General features: G+C 46.1%; 1 protein-coding gene across 11 annotated transcripts in view; it reads left to right on the plus strand.

Annotated features, from left to right (window-relative positions):
• SEPTIN11 (septin 11) overlaps positions 1–12,925 on the plus strand; it is a 92,427-nt gene extending 79,502 nt beyond the window's left edge. The window contains exons 8-11 of one of the 11 annotated variants that reach the window (XR_014775144.1): positions 1,958–2,090; positions 4,021–4,202; positions 7,637–9,934; positions 12,516–12,925. Coding sequence is in view for 10 of the 11 variants with exons in the window: in XM_084760179.1 (XP_084616305.1) it covers positions 1,958–2,090; positions 4,021–4,202; positions 9,867–9,891 (340 nt within the window). In the remaining variant the exon portion in view is untranslated. The other 10 variants (XM_084760179.1, XM_084760182.1, XM_084760178.1 and 7 more) reach the window with 10 other exon arrangements.
• Positions 12,926–17,152: the final 4,227 nt, after the last annotated feature.

Genomic DNA, 17,152 nt, shown 5'->3' on the forward strand with positions numbered 1-17,152 from the left:
GACCAATCCCCTGAAGGAGTAACGTGCAACGCCCCTCCTTACTATTTCAACTCCACAACTTCTGAGGATCTTCTCTGGAAGCTAGGTCATGATCTCTGAACACAAGTTGGGGTTGTTTCTGTATAAGGTTTATTGCTTAAAGAGAGCGGTCCATCCGTTGTACTGAATTGAAGCTGAGCTTCCTATAAGATTTTTGTAATAGAGCCAGGTTACCCGCTGCCTTGTGCAAGTCTGATGCATAAATAAAGGTGATAAAGAATTTATTACAAGCTGATGGAGTAATTTTTAAAAAGATTTATTTATTTATTATTATGCATACAGTGCTTCTACCTTCATGTACACCTGCAGGCCAGAAGAGGGCATCAGATCCCATTATAGATCATTGTGAGCCACCATGTGGTTGCTGGGAATTGAACTCATGACCTCTGGAAGAACGGTCAAGCCAGGCTGGTGGTGCAAGCCTTTAATCCCAGCACTCGAGAGGCAGAGGCAAGTGGATTGCTGTGAGTTCAAGGCCAGCCTAGTCTACAAAGAGAGTCTGGGACAGCCAAAGCTAACACAGAGAGACCCTATCCCAAAAAACAAAAAACAAAAAACAAACAAACAAAAAAGAACAGCCAGTGCTCTTAACCACTGAGCCATCTCTCCAGGCCCCTGATGGAGTCTTTTTTTTTTTACATTCAGAATTTTATTTTATTTTTATTTTTTTATTATTTCTGATGGAGTCATTTTAAAGGTCAGCTGTTGATACAATCCTAGGTCTCTGAGTATAGCTCTTAAATTTGAAATCTAAACATTGTTATTAATATTAGCCAATATTAATGTATCCAACTTGTTTTTGTCTCATAAAGGAAAAAGAACTTCTGAAACCCAAAACACTTGATTATCAGCAGAGAGGGTGTGGAGGAGGAAGAATTTATTTTCTGTGAGTCAGTGAGGTTATCAGTTATAGAAATGTGACCGTCCTACCTCACTGTACTGTTCATTATGAGTGTGTGACTGTTACTGTGTTCCTGCACCCGAGTGGACGGACCGGTGTGAATTCTGTGGGTGGCACTACACAGTGCCTGGGGGGATCCACAGTTGCTATGTAGTCCATAGTGCGCCCTTGAAGTAAATTTGGTCTGTGTTACATAAAGATGGACTCTACCTGCAGGCTCTTAACCATCCGGCTGATCTAGAGAGACTGCAGAGAGAAGGAAGTGCCTGAAAACACCAGCCACTGTTTCTTTGTAGTCTGTGAGGTGGGGGCGGGGGCGTGTCCTTTGTGTTACCAAGGGCACTGTAGTTGAGTCACCGTATGCAGTATGAAACTCTTGAGTTCCTCAGAAGGGAAGTCCAGGAGTCAAAGTGAAAACAAGACCTCCTTATAACCACTTGAAACTGTGCTGTGGTTTGAGAGGGGCGGTTTCCCACCCTCACCTTTAGAGGGTCCTCCTCTCACTAAGTCTCTTTACCTTTGGAGGTTAGAGGGGGCTGACTGGCATGGGGGTAGGGGGGCCACAGGGGGCACGGGGTGTGGGGGGTGTGGGTGTTCTCAAGCACTGCTTGTATGTCCAGTGCTTTTCTTAAGATCTTTCCCACTCATCTGCGGTCTTACCCCATGGAGGTAAGTACACTGTGTCTATAACCCCTGGGAAGGGGCCTAGAGAGCTGGACCTGGTGAGGCCACTCTGTGTGGCTGCAATTCCTGTCATTTCACCAGTGATACTAGGCCCCGCCTGCGCGGTAGCTGCCCGGTTAGCTGCGGGCCTTTGACACAGCATTGTGCTTTTGGGCGTGCTTGTCTCTGCGGTTTCAGCATGAATAGGAAGAAAGCGTTTAAAGCGTTTTATATGAGCTTTCGTGTGGTAAAGCAGCAGCTATCTCTTTTGGAACGAGGGAGGGCGAGATGGCATGAACTGAACTGTGTGACGCGGTCTTACGCCCTGTCTTGGGTTTGTGGATTTTTTGATAGTCTTCAGGAGACGTATGAAGCAAAAAGGAACGAATTCCTGGGAGAACTGCAGAAGAAGGAGGAGGAGATGAGACAGATGTTTGTCTTGAGAGTGAAGGAGAAAGAGGCGGAACTTAAGGAGGCCGAGAAAGAGGTGAGCTGTCTGTCCTCCAGGAGGCTGCAACTGGCATTATTTTGTCGGTACATTGCAATTAATGAGACTTTGCACTGGTACAAAGCGGATCCCCTTTATCACAAGAGCTATTTCCAGGCAAGGATTACTGACCAGATTTTTTTTTTGTTTTTTTTTGTTTGTTTGTTTGCTTGTTTGTTTTTGAGACAGGGTCTCTCTGTGTAGCCTTGACTATCCTGGAGTCACTTTGTAGACCAGGCTGGCCTCGAACTCACAGCAATCCGCCTGCCTCTGCCTCTCGAGTGCTGGGATTGAAGGTGTGTGCCACCACGCCCAGCTGACCAGATATTCTTTTCCCCATTTAGCAGATGGTAAAGTGAGAGACATAAAGTTGAGTGAGTTTTGCAGTCGACAAAGCTAAAACCAGACCATAGGTCTCTAACTCTGATCATGTGGTCTTTTCAGCTTTGAGTTTCCTCAGTTTGTAAGTCTTCTAATGTGAGATTTGAGATTCAGCCAACTAAGAGAGCTAAACAGTAGAGGCGCTTTGCATTATGGTCTCGGCCACACTCCCCACTCATGCCCACTGCTCCTGTGCCAGAACATTTTCTGTTATGACATGCTCCAAGTCCGCCTGGTTCCCCACCCAGGCCAGCCTCACTGTTAATACGGATTTTACTACAGCACTTCCCTATGGCTCAATACTCTTCAAAAATAACGTTTGCATCTTATTTTGTTTTTTTGTTTTGTTTTTTTTTTGTTTGTTTTTTTTTTAAAGACTAGTGAAGCTTACACTGACTGGTCTTCCCAAGGACCGGTCACCAGTTCCCAGCACACACCTGGTGGCTCACAACCATCTGGAACTCCAGTTGCAGAGGAGCCAGTGCCTTCTATGGGTACCAGGCACAGTGATGCCCAGACATACATGGAGGCAAAGCACATACGTGCATTAAAAATAAATAGTTTTTAAGAGGCTTGTAAAACAGAAGCCATTTACGCAGATAAGTGCTTAAGATGGTTTTGCTGTGGAGAAAGGAAAATCGAGGCGTTATTAGCTGACCTCAACCAAGTGGATGAGGAGACAAAATTCAGAGTTTGGTGACATGCCGCCCCCTTCTGGTTTTGTTTCTGACTGGTGGTGTTGTTTGGTTCTGAAAATGAAACCAGAGCATCATTCCTACATGGTTGGCATTCTACCACTGAGTGGTGCCCGTGACTGTGATCTTTTTTTGGCCAAAAGCTGAAAGTTCTTCATCTTATCATTTAAACAGTTAATATGTATATAGCTAAAACATATATGTGTGCAAATGTATAGAGAGAGAGGGAATAACATCCATATATGAACACTGTGTTATCTACGGCCCAGGAACAAGAACCACTTTTGTCACAAGGGTGACTCTCTTACTAGGATCATGGTTAATTTTTTACCTTCTTCGTGTTTTAAAATAATTACATTATTTAAAATATATGTGTATGTATGTGTGCACGGGTAGGTCAGAAGACAACTTGCAGAAATTGGTTTTCTCCTACCATGTCAATTCCAGAGATTAAACTCAGTCAGGCTTGGCATCAAAGCACCGTTACCCACTAAGCCACCTTGCCGGTCATCTTTGTGCTTTCAAAACTGATGGATCGCCGCGTGCGTGTGGTGACGCACACCTTTAATCCCAGCACTCAGGAGGCAGAGGCAGGTGGATCACTGTGAGTTCGAGGCCAGCCTGGTGTACAAAGAGAGTCCAAGACAGGCAAGGCTACACAGAGAAACCCTGTCTCGAAAAACCAAAAATAAAACAAAACAACAACAACAAAAACATTCAGCTATGTGAGTCTATGGGGGCCATTGCTGTTCAAAGCACCACAAGGCAAGAGCGGCCATGGGCTGCTCATCCTGAGTTTGCGCAGGCGCATACAGGCCACGCCGCTCAGATTTCTATTCCTTTATCCCTCTCAGCTTCACGAAAAGTTTGACCTCCTGAAGCGGACACACCAGGAGGAGAAGAAAAAGGTGGAGGACAAGAAGAAGGAGCTTGAAGAGGAGGTGAACAACTTCCAGAAGAAGAAGGCGGCGGCACAGCTCCTGCAGTCCCAGGCCCAGCAGTCTGGGGCCCAGCAAACCAAGAAGGACAAGAAAAAGTAAGCCGGTGTCGCCCGCCTCCTGGGGACCGCTAACAGTCTCTTCCTCCTGCATGTCTGCCTTTCCTACTTACAGACTGGGAACTGGTCTGTCGCCAGAAAAAAAAATGAAAAGCGAGTATTTTTCTCTACGGTGCGGGGAAGAAGACAGAGGTTTTAGAGGTTTTTTTTTTAAGGGTACAAAGGATTAACTTATAGCCGTCACTATGGTGACCGCAAGCACTCAGGCCCGGAGTAGCCTGTGAGCTACCCGTAGCTTCTGTAGCAGTGCTAGGAGGCTCAAAGACAGGCAGTTTTCTCGTAGTGCCGCTGGAGGATTTCTCATGACTCTTGGTAAAAGAGCATTCTAAAATTGGCACTGTCCGTGTGGGTTCTCTGCTCTGTTAGACTATGTGGCAAGCCAGCTACTGAATTTTTTATATTCCTAACTGCAGCTAGTGGGTGCTAGTTTTTCTGGAGGATTATCGTATTGTGAAATTCAACCAGAATGCTCCTCTCCGCCCCTTGCCCCCGCTCCATTTAGCAGAGTCCTGTCACCCCAGCATCGAGCAGTTTCCATATAGCCTTGATTTCAGGTGCCAAAGGGCCAGAGGCCGCTCTTGAGTCATCACCTCCTGTGGCACCCCAGTAGCAGCTCTTGGAAACTAGAGGCGAGGTGCACTTCTTTGAACTTCTGTGATTTGTAGCTATCCATCAAGTCACCTTAAAGAGCAGAGGGGGCAGGGTTGTGACAGGAGCTGTGGGTTTGATGAGAAAGCACTTGGAGACCTTTTCCATGGCCCCAGAGCAAGCCCTGGGGTACCACCGTCCTTCCCAGAACCTGCTGAGCTAGTGTAGCTGTACGGGCAAGGGGCCTACTTTCGGGTTCTGGTTCTTAGATGCTAAGGTGCTGGAAGGAAAGCTGGCAGCTAAGTTACAACAAAAATGGTGGGACTGATGCAAGCAAGGAATTTCCTTCTTTGAAAAAAAATGTAGCCCTTAGGATTGAGTCTCTGAGCAACCCTGATTGAGACTGTCTAAGAGAAGGCAAGCCAGCCCAGCGCTATTGCCACTTGGTCCTGGCTCGCGTGCAGTGGGCTTGCCCCGAATGAACTGTGGCCTTTGCACTATATGGTGACATTGAAAGACTAGTAAACCATGCTCTGCACATGCTGCTTCTGCAAGCTCTGAGGCTACCGTAGGGCATGTCCAGAGAAAAGAGAGACAGGAAACTGGTCCAAGCAGTAACAGAAATGACCTGTGTAGATAGCAAATGGCTTTAACTGAGGTGGGTATTAGGCCCAGGTCATCAAGGGAGTGCAGCTGCCCGCTCTCTGGCTAGAGTGGGTTAAGTCGGAGAGAAGCCACTGCCCCGATGGGCTAGTTCAATACACCTCTTTCTTGCTCTGTGTTAGAAAGCTTCTAACAATGATAGTGGCGCCCCACACGGTAAGCCGGAGTCAAAGCCATTCGGCACTGAACTCTGATCCAAATCCTTTATCTGGGGGGAAAAAAAACCCACAGAAATGTTGTATGCACTTGTGTACGCGTGTGTTTGTCTGTGTGCATACACGAGAGGGGGCAGACTGCTGATTCACAGCTTAGGAAGCCCAAAGGGTAGGCTTTCTTACCCTGATGCACTAAAGTGTAGGTAGAGGTACAAGTCTTAGACTAAAAAACGTTTATAAAAGACCAGCAATGTTAAAAGAATATTTCATGTATACTGGATGTGCCTTTTAGCAATAAAAGTTGCAAGAAGCGATGGTTATTGTACCCCCATTAGACCCCTCCACTTAGTAGTGCTGGAATACACTGGCCTGTTCCTTCCCACTCTAGCCTTTACCAATGTACAGTGCTTTTATAGTTTACATGACGACCGTGTTAAAATCTATTTTAGCTTTATTTATATATTCTCGTTCATTATGGATGGTGTTTCACTTGGGTCACAATAGTCACCAGGTTCAGTGACTGACAGTGGCACATATGTTTTTGTGTCACTTCTTGCTTCTTACCCTTTTCCATACTTATGCTTTACATAATGAAAACAAAGGCTGGTTGGAGGGCTGAGTTTTTATTTTTTATTTTTATTTTTTAAAGAAAAAGTAAAAAAAAAAGAAATAAGAAACTTGGCCCTCTTATTATCAGCGGCAGTGGAAGGTTTTGGCCAGAGAGGACCACAGAAAGACAGTTACCAGGGCAACCAGAGCAGCGCTTTGAACAGAGAGAGGAGGGTTGTTCATCCTGGTCGTGGCTGCAGCAGGTGCAAGCGTTACCCTAAGCCTCTTAAGAGCTGCCTGTGCTGAGCAGAAGGCTTCAAAGGGGGCGCTCTTCCACCCGCCGTGCACCCCACTGCCAGCCTTAGTTCACGTTCTAATAGTTTTAAACTCCTTTTCCCTAATCTAACAACTCACTCCTTTTTTTAAAACATAGGTAAGGCTTTATACCTCTCCTTGTCCTGTAAGTGGCATGAGAGTATGTAACATTCCCTAAGGTTACAAAAGTTGAACTAGCCCTGGCACTGCCATTAGCTGGACCCTACTTTCTGTCATCCCTGGCCACCAAGCCACTTTCCTCGCTCGGGGCTGCACTGCTGTGGTAGGACTGCCTAGTGGACAGTGTCCCTCTCTCTCCTGAAAACGATTTACAGAGTTGCCAGGAGGCATTTGCTGGATTGCGTCTGACCCCAAAGAAACCTATCAGTGTCGTTGTCGTAAACCGGCACCCAATGACTGCACTTTCTACCGCTAGCTACTCACCTCCCCCCACCCCCCCTTTTTTTTTTAAACAATTTTTTTTAATTGGTTTGGTTTTGCTAAGTAATAAGGTTGCATGTTTTGGAGTTACCTAAAATTAAGCTGTGCAGAGCTCAGGTTTGGCATTGCTTTGGTCATAAGGCGGGGAAAGCCCGTGGCATCGCTGTAGCTCTAACTGTGTTCCTTTTCAGCCCCGCCCAGCCAGGCCAGTAATAACATGCCCTCCATCCACTGTATTCCAGTCTGCAAGCTGCTTTAGATCTCTTCTCCAAGTCGTCTATACGAGACACCTACTATATGTTTATTCTCTGACTCCCACAGCCCGGAAGCAGAAGATGAGGTTTCTGCTCAGTCCCAGTGTGATCTCCGCTCCTCACAGACACTAGTTTTGTATTACTTGAGGAGACAAACTAAACAGTGGCTCCTTCCACTGGACCATGCCTTGGTTTCAAGCAGTCACCCGTGAACATAAATTCCATGCAAAAGGGAACTGTTGTTCAGTGTTTTCACGGTCCGCTTTTGCTTTTCCCGTAGAAGAGCCTACTTGGATTTCTGCCGTTTAATTTCCGTCAGTCCCATAATCATTGCATGAGCGTTCGCCATCACTGAATGCTGGTGCTGGCGCTCCTGATTTTTTTCCTTTCAGTTAATTTGTTATCATTTCTAACTTTTTTTTGTTTTGTTTTGTTTTTTAACTTGCAGTGCAAGCTTCGCATAAAGGCCTGGCAAGCCAAAGGACGCTCCCGCATTCACCTGCTTTTGCAGTAATAGTGTACCTCTGTCATCTGTGTCCTGTTTGGTTTCGTTGTTTTACTCCCCTCCCTACCCCCCACCCCCCACCCCCCAAATACCAGTAGCTCTTAGCTCATCTTTGCTGAATGTTGTCAGGTGGTGGAAAAACCATAGACCAAGGGGATAACAGCAGACGCTCGTGTGGCTGACCCGTTGTTTCTGGAAAGTCAATGATTTGCCTTGTACGCCTGTTCCAAGTGGCAGCAGGAGGCGAGGCTGTCACTTGTATGTCGCTTTGGACCAAGGAAAGTGGGGTGTAAAATGCTCCCTGTACGTCTGACGTGAAAACAGCACCGCCTCAGCCGCTGAACTAGGACGCTGGGTAGCCATGGCAACCACTTGCCTTTTCTTGGTTATGCGCGTCTCATGCCTGCACAGCCCCTGAATCCATTGTCTTTTCTTCACGCTTTGCCACGCACCAAAGGTGGACGGGAAAGGAGGCAGAGAGGTGAGCAGGCATTGTAGATAGCCTTTTGCCTGTGTGATTTTTTTTTTTTTTTTTCATTTAACCACTCGGTTATTTGGCCCGACCCTGTGGTCTTGCTTACACTGCCTTAGGGATGGAGTCTGCATCTGAATGCCCACTTCAGAGCCTGGCCAAAGCTGCTGTGGACTTGCAGAAGAAACATGCTTGTGTTCACCTCCACTAGCGTCTCCCTGCCTGGCACTGTAAGGTGTTGCTTAGCTAGGGTACCTGCTGTTAAGGATGCTGGATTCCCACATACAGGGAGGGGGTACTCCCCGCCCGTACCCTCCAGCCCCCCTCCCCACACACCTGCATTTGCTGAGGGGAGGCCTGGAGGCGGATTCCAGGATACGGCTACTTGTAATAGAAATTTGAATGAATCATAATGAGAAAACTGCCACAGCTTCAACTAGAAAACCGACTATACATTGTACCGCCTGTAGCACGAGTCTGAACCGATGACCTCAGGTTAAGGTCGGGTGGCAGTGAACACAGTGCAGCCCTTACTCAAAGTAGAGACAGACAAGGCCGAGGCCGGCTTCAGTTCCTGCTCCCTGCTGACGTTGAGGTTCAGTTGCCCCTAAGGAATCATCCTCACTTGTCCCCTCACTGTGGACAAGTTCCTCCTGCTTTATCTCTGGGGCCATGGGTTGTGTCACCTCACCCTGGGTCAGGACATGCCCTGCCTACTTGCTGTGTAAGAAGGGAAAAGGGCACATTGTCTATCGCGTCCTTTTTTTTTTTTTTTTTTCCCTTCTGGTGCTCATCCTGTCATCTGCTTGGCTGCCCGCTTCTAACCAGATCCCCAGCTTTCCCCTCTGTCATAACGGTTCTCACGAACCCAGTCTTTTATGCCTTTGCATTTCCCTAATGTCACCAGCTACACACAAATGGGATAAAACATGCTGCCTTTCCCCCTCTGTGACACACACTTAAAAAAAAAAAAAAGTCCAGCCAGTTGCTATCTGATCCCAGGCAGGTTTTTTTTCTGTTATCTTTTTCTTTATCTCCCGGTCATAAGAAAACAGACAGAGCCCTTTCATAAACTGGCTTAGGCTTCCTTAAGCTAAGTATGGACATTGGCTTCACTGGGGTGCAAACCAGGGTGGCCCAGAAGCCACAGAGCAGCCGCAGCAGCCGTCTTCATGGGTGTAGGAAGAGCTCCTATGTAGACACTGGCTTTGCTCCCGTCTTCGCAGCTAGCTGAGGAGCAGCAGGTACTAACGGCATGTGGGCTAACTGTGGCCACCTTTGCTTCCTCACCGGGCACCACACAAGAGCTTGAGCATTTATGTTGCATGCTTGTGTGTGAGCCACGGCTTGTGCGAGCGTTTTTTGTGCCTTGTAATAGAAAGTACCCCTTTGCATTCAATTTCTTGCATCCCTAAAAGCCTTTTAAGATGAGATTTAAAAAAAAAAAATCCAATTAACTTCTTGATGCGAAGATTATTGATTTGAGATTTTTTTTTTTTTGCATTACTTTTTTTTTCACAGTCAAACAAATTCTACGGAGAGTCAGGGAATAAAAAGCTAACAGAATCCTTTAAAAAAGTTATTTTTTTTTTTAATTTTTAAAGTATTGTTTCTGAAATTATTTACTCCCACTGCTCCCAAGCCTCCCGTAGCTTGTTACTGCGTGCTCTTTCCTTTCCCTATCTATGCCTTTCTTCACAGTAGTCCCTGGCTCTGCACGGAATAAGCGATACTCTCCAATGTAATTGGACGTGCTTTCGCCTTTGCATGTAAGTACAGGAGCAAGAACTCTGAGACCTTTCTGTTTCCGACGAGGGAAAACAAATGGCCCAGAGGAGTTTTTCTTTTGGAAAGTGTCCCGGGGTTAACAGTCTTGAGTAGTTGCTTTTTCTTTCTCTCTTTCTTTCTTTCTTTTTTTTTTTAACCTAAACGCATCAATCCCAGCCATGTTTTATCTTTTGCCCCACAATGTATGCTTCCTCTTAATGTCAGAGAAAGTGGGGAATGCTTGGTGATTGCAGCCATTGCTCTGTGTAGCATCGTGCAGGTCACGTAGTGGGCCTTTGAATGTGGCACGGGATAAAGCTGGGAGAGAAAACCCCACCATCCACTGGACACAAATGCAGAAAATGACGCCTCTGCCGGGCTACCTGTCTGGTCCCTTACGTGTGATAAACTTAGGCTGGTGGCCTCTCCTTTGTACTAAATGCCCAGTGGTCATTCTTTTTATTTATTTTTTTTGTCGGACCGCTTTGGCTGGCCTCTTTCTCTGTATCTTGGGCCCCAAGCACAGTGAGCATCTTTTGCTCCGTCTGGACTGTACTCCCCTGTGACTGTCATACGAGCGGCGGGGGGGGGGGGGGGGGGGGGGGACGACGGACGACGAGGGAATGGCCAGCATGCGAGCTGAGTGCCAGTTCAGGATTGTTTTCCCAGCGTGGGCATCTCTCGGCCAGGGGACCTCTTCTCCCTGCTGTTGGGCGTGGGTTTCTTGTTCTCTTCCCTCACTATGCCACTCACCAGCAGCACCTCCCGCTTCCTCTCCATCCTGTGCGCCTCTAATGGACGAACTGGCTGCCTCACGTTCCTGACACACCCCTAAGCGTTCTGCAGAGTCAGTGTTCAGGCGTCCCCCACCCGCATCATTACTGTCTCTGTGTGGTCCTACCAGAACCATCCATTTGAACCCCTTGGCTTTGCCGTTCACAAGTGTCTGGAGTTGCCAGGTATCCGTTTCCAAACGTCCTAATTCTATCACCAGGGCATTTATTGTGGAGTCATTAGCTGAATCGTGACCTACAGAGTCTAGTTTGTATGTAGGTAGGTATGAAGGGAATTTTTTTTTAATAAATTGAAATTTAAGCTGTGAGCAGCATTAGAACTGTCAATTTCTTGATCATAAAATATGCTGATAATGCCTTAAACTGTAGTTGCAGAACTGTCTTTTTTTTTTTTTTTTCCTGTTTGAGGATAACCAATGTTTTCTAAACTGTTGTGTAATCTCAGTGTTAATGCAGATTGTCATATATGTAAGCTGCATGTTAGACCCTTGTCTTTTTTTAAGAACTAAAATAACTGTATTGATGTGAAGAATATTGTTCCTACAGTACGGAAGTGCTGGCTCAGCTGCGCACTGAGTAACCTGGTGTCTGTTAACGTAGTGTGGTGACAGGTGACCTATGCATATATCACTAGTGCCAAGACTTAAAGGGGGGAAATATATTTTTACCCAACCGTTGTTCTGTGTGTGCCCATTTGTGAGTTCTTTCCAGTCCCTGCCTGACACGCCTATGTACACACACATGTGCTTGTTAGTGTCACATAATGAAATGGGGATGGCCGCTGTCTCCTGCTTTCCTTGCCTTGTGTGGTGGGCTTCACTGATGCTGTCCGGATGGCCCAGCATCTCCAAGACACTTGCCCTGTGGTGTACCCTAGCTCACATGTTCCTCACCACACTCGGCCTCCTGTCCCTGCCTACCCAGTGCATCCATGACTCAGTATCCAGCAGAGGCATCCTCCCTTCCCTTGGCCCCCAGGTACCCACATTGCTACCCCACCCTACCCCACCCCAACCATGGTGACACTGGCTCTTTTGTTGACACACTGCTGCTTTCACAGCTGGTTGTAGAGAAGCACTCTTTTTTTTTTTTTTTTGGCTTTAAGAATCAATTTGAATCTGAACCTTTCTTTTTTCTCTTCTGTAGCTTCTTCTTTATGTAGCCATCCCGTTGCCAAGCCCTACTCTCTCTTAATGGACAGCATTAGAAGAGCAGGAGCTGTCTGTCCACCCGAGTTGGGGAAGAGTTACCTCATTTCCACCATCGCCTCCCGTTCTTTAAAGTCTGGGTCAAATATTGCACTGCTGTTTGTGTCTGTCAATGTCTGTTTACAACCACCGCCCTCGGTGGCTACCGAAGTGACTTCAACTACCAAAACCAGTAACGGTCATATTAACTAATTAAAAGAGTGAAGTAGACCACTTAGGCCCAAACCCTGGGGACTTGGGCTGGAATCCTCTTGCTTAGCTGCCATTTTCTCGAACATCCTAAGCTAAGACCTACGGGCTGAAGAGAGCATGGGCCTCTACTTGAGGTTGTTACCACCTGTGTGGCAAACATAGCACATGGTACCCCCTGGTCTCCATCCTGTGGGCAACTCCCACCAGCCCCAGCAGGATCCTTAGCCATCAGCAGGTCCTCAGAGTGGGCAACCTGTGCTGCCTTCTGCTAGTTTTGTGGGTTGTTTTGGTTTGGGGTTTAAAAAAAAAAAATTTGCTATTGCATGCGCAGAGGTGGCTGCGGTTTTTCCTCTGGAACGTCCTATTGATACGGTGTTTTTATTTTTCAGCTGACCATCTGCCTCTTGAGAGAAAGAAGTGGGCATCCTACCTTTTAAAGTCAGGAGCCATTTTTCCACTTGACTCTGTTACCTGCATCCCTTCCATAACTTGTTTGGGGAGGGGGTTTTGCTTGTTTTGGGGGTGGGGGACTCCCAACTAGCCAGTCCTGCTTTTTTGTATTTGTCATTCAAACTTACTTTTGGTATCAAATTATGCCAGTGCTAAGCTCACTACAAGGGGAAGTTCTGTTTAATATGTTCTTATCTTAGATGCAATTTTAAAATGCTCCATTTTGTTACTCAAGTTTTGATCTACAAGTCTTAATTATGTTTGAATTGTGCCAGTGTTGGGTAAATGACTTTTCTGCCTCTGGGGCTCAATTTATATTTAAAGATATCTTAAAATACTTTCTGGCCCATCCCTGCCTTTATATTTGTTGTGGAGCTCCACTTTGCCTTCCGCTCAGGGCTTTTTTTTTTTTTTCCTTCTTCTTTCTTTTTTAAACCATGGAATGAACACTAAATGTGCACATAGCCCCTTCCCGGAAGCTGCATTGGTCACAAAGGTTCAGTTCCTGTCTTCTCCGAGGGACTCACATGGCTTTCTTCACAGTGTCTGAAAAAGGCCTGCCAGGCATCAGTGTTTGCACAAGACCGCTTACAACCCACCCACATCTAGAAACACCTGTGCCAGTTCAGCGAGCTTGTGATTTCTCATGCTAACCTGTCTGTGCCCAGTCAGGCTCGGGGCTAGAACACTTAAATCATGGTCACCTCTCAGACACAGTCAGAGAACAACTTCCAGACTCCTGTGTCTGTCTAATCGAACTACCTGAATTCCTGTCTGTAAAGAATGGTTGACGTTACCTTCCAAATTCACTGCTTGTCTATAGCTTTGCTTGTTTGCATCTTAAAATATTTCCATCTCCATAGGAGGTAGCTCATGCCACTGGGGGCAGGATCCTTTTGAGCTGTCCCCTCTGAGAAGGGTACAGTGCTTCTGTGGGACAGTGAAGACACACTAGTCCTTTGCCACTCTTATTCCTGGGAAGAAGTCCCTTAGAGCATGAATTTGTTGGCAAGCAGCTTGTGTTCCTAGAAAGTATTTCTAAATGTAAGTAAAGTTAGTCTTACTGGAGCTAGGAAGTGACGCAAACATCCCTTCACAGTATACAGTGGCAGACATTAAGTGCTGTGACTAATGGAAGGGATATGGGTACCAACTCTGATGCCAGAATATATTTTGCTACGTTAAACATGAGGCCATGTTGAAACCACTATGTATGATTCACTTTATTATTCACTTTTTATTATCATTTAATATCAACTTTATACCATTGTTCATTTGTTTTAAAAAGCATTCTGTTTCATAGTTTGAGCAATGTTTAAAAATCCAGCCAGATAGCAGGATTTTTGCCTAAGAAGAGCGTGTAGTCTCATTGTTCTTCCCTTTGTTCTTAAGACCCTAGGTGAGAAGTGGGTGGAGACATCGTCATGGGATCAGGAAGTTCCAGGCAGGCTAGCTTCCATTCATTGGCCATAGGGAACCTGGTTGCTGACATCACTGGCCAAGTACCTTGTGGTCTGTCTCCTAAGACTGACTGCCATTGGCCCAGCATTTTGCTTCACGTGGTTACTTTTCTCAAATGTTGACAAAGCTGCGGGTCCTTGGATCCTCCTGTGAAATTATGCCGAGGACAATTACTGGCAATAATAAATGCACGGGCTTCTTGTCCTAATCTAAACTGTGGGAAAGAAAAGCAGGGAGTTGAGCCACTAGAACCTGCTTCTGCTGGCAACAGCCTTTTTATTTTTCACTCAAACTTAAAAAAATTACGCAGTTTCTAGTTCTTGCTTATCCAGGTGTAGTCTGGCTGTTCTACTTGAGACCAGCACAGTCCATTATGACAGAGAAATGTCCTGAATTAGTGAGCTGAGCTGGAGTGTTTTAAAAAGGAAACAAACAAAAAAAACCACCCTTATCTCATTTCATTATGTTTGACCAAACATTTCACCATCAAGGTACCAATCGTAAGAAACTTTCTTTTGAGTTGTTTTTGTTTATGATTGACACAGGCTTCAGGGCAAACATTTCTGGACGTCTAAGAAGTACCAAACTACGACTACATTTAATGACCTACACAAAAAGCCCTTTGCTTTGCAGATAGCCATCTTTCTGCTGTGGATGACAGGGCACCGTGGCTGCTTCTAAGATCCATGTGCTTGAATGCCTATGGTGACATGTAGTCTGTTCCCATCAGTCGCTAGCAAGCAGCTGCCAGACCCAGACTAGGGGAAGGAAGGAATGTATGTTCATTTGAGAAGGCTGTGAGCCTAAATGCCCAAGTCCCCCTTCTCCAGCCTCACCACTGTATAGACTGGCAACTCTTAAGTGCAATCTTATGGATGTGGGCAGAACACGAGATGCAAAATATCCATGTTTGCCCCACTGTTGGCGGTGCCTTTCAGTCCACTGTGGAAAGTGAAAATTGTGGCCCCCAAACGTGTGGAGCAGAAGCAGTCACCATGAGCTTGTCCCTTTCCTACAAATCACAACTTAAGTGTATGAGCGGGGTGGAGTAACATTCAAAAAAAAAAAAAAAAAAAAAAAGCTGGATTCAGCAGAGTAGCAGGAGCAGCTCTCGTAGCTGTATTTACTCTTCACCCCCCACCCCGTTCTGATACTTTACTCAGTGCCATGTGAGCAGCCACACACTTCCTTGTACTTACCCACACTGTTCCTGAACACAGCAAGTGTGGAGCAAAGGAAAGTGGAATGCCATGTCCCTTACTCTTCTATCAAAGACAAATCTTGCTCTGAAAAGCAACAAGGCTCCATCCACCCTCCAGCACATTTCACGGCTGTTTGCTAACATGGTTTTTCATTCGGGAATAGCCTACTGTTAACAAGGTAAGCTGTTACCACTGAAGAGCAAGTTCACTGTGTATTATAGAGGCATTAGTGTTTTCTCTTCTGCTCAGCTACATGGAACACAGTAAGCTGAGCAATTCTGGTATTTGATGGACTGTGAAGGTTATAATGAGTCAAGGTAAGGTGTTCTTTTTACCCTTAACCCAAAAGCTTCCATAGCAGATAAAACATTCTCGGTTACCTCTTACACCTTCTCAATGAAAGAGTAACAGTTGGTCAAGGAGGAGTTTATAATCTCTGTCCTATTCCTGCATCTTACGCATTAGTATACCCCAAACCCAGGGAAACAAACCTAGCAGGAATAGAAATTCTCCCGTCTAGTTCCTTAAGGATAGTTATGTGTCATCTCTCATGTCTCAATGATTGGTTAAATCCAACTCAAACCAATAACAGCAAGGTTCTGGGATCTGGCCACCTTCACACCTTTTCAGTCTAATTATTTCTAGTCTCCTCTGTGGGACTACACACGGTTCACTCAGCAGGACACTGGATGACAAGTGGTTCTGGGTTTTTTGTTTGCCTGAGACTTAGTATGCAGCCATCTATGTGCCCCTTGCTAATTTCCCACACCATGTACGCCCTAAGCCATGTACAACTGAAACCACAAAGGCCAATGAGGTGGCTCAGTGAGTGTTCTGGCAGATCTGAGCACTAGCTTGGGACCCCAATGCTCTAAGTTGTCCTTTGACCTGGTAACCACGTCATTTGCTTAGTACCATAGTCAGCACAAACAACTCAATTTCTCCACAATGTTAAGGTTCTTCCTGGGAGCACCACCTAGTGGCCAGAACTCGAGCATAACGGGCATAGATCTCATCAGCATAGGTTCAAGAATCTGGGCACTTTCAGGGGTAGTAGCCCTGTTAGAACTTCCTGCCAGAGAAAAGGTGAAGATCTAAGATGACTTGGAAGATAAAGTTCATTTAGAAAACAATCCCCAACCCTCAAATTTGTTATGATCTGAGGATATTTACCCCCATGACTGAGACCATTTGGCACAGTAACTCCCTTTCCCCTGGAGAACATGTTGGAGGAGCACCAACAGCTTAACCACCTTTCCTCAAGGGAGAAGGGCCATCACATTGCTTTGGGCAGTGATGCTCAAGGACAGCCAGTTTCACTTCAGGATCTTGAGCAAAGCAGAGATGAGAAGAGCACAGAGAGCAGTCACTGCAGTACTCCTGGGCGGGCAAGCAGTAGAGTGGTCCTCACAAGGACAGTGCATCTTTTAACCACCAGGAGGCAACAATTTTAACACACGGACTTCAAGCATCCCACCTGTGGTAGTCTGCTAAGCAACGCCTCAGGAACTAAGAGTACAGCAGGAACATTCTTAACACAGGGCTACCATTGCTGTTTCAGTCTGGGGCTGAAGTTCTAAAGAGCGGGTTTTGGAGAATGGCAGAGAGGGCTCTAGATAGTTACTAGGTTTTGCTGAAAGGAGAGCAGCTCAAATTCAGTGCCCCATGAAAACAATACTCCAAACTCACTGTCCTGGTTTTTAATTAAAAAAAAAAATATGGATACAGGTGTATTGCTTGCATGTATGTATATGCCCAGAGAAGCCAGAAGAGGTACTGGGTTCCCTGGAACTGGAGTCATGGTTGTGAGCCACCATGTGGGTGCTGGGATTTGAACCTAGGTTATCTGCAAGGTAAGTGCTGTAAACTAAACCACTGAGCCACTTCAGCCCCACTGTTTTGAATTTTATAGT

The sequence above is a fragment of the Acomys minous genome (assembly GCF_964271855.1).
Source record: "Acomys minous genome assembly, chromosome: 15".
Classification (NCBI taxonomy): Eukaryota; Metazoa; Chordata; class Mammalia; order Rodentia; family Muridae; genus Acomys; species Acomys minous.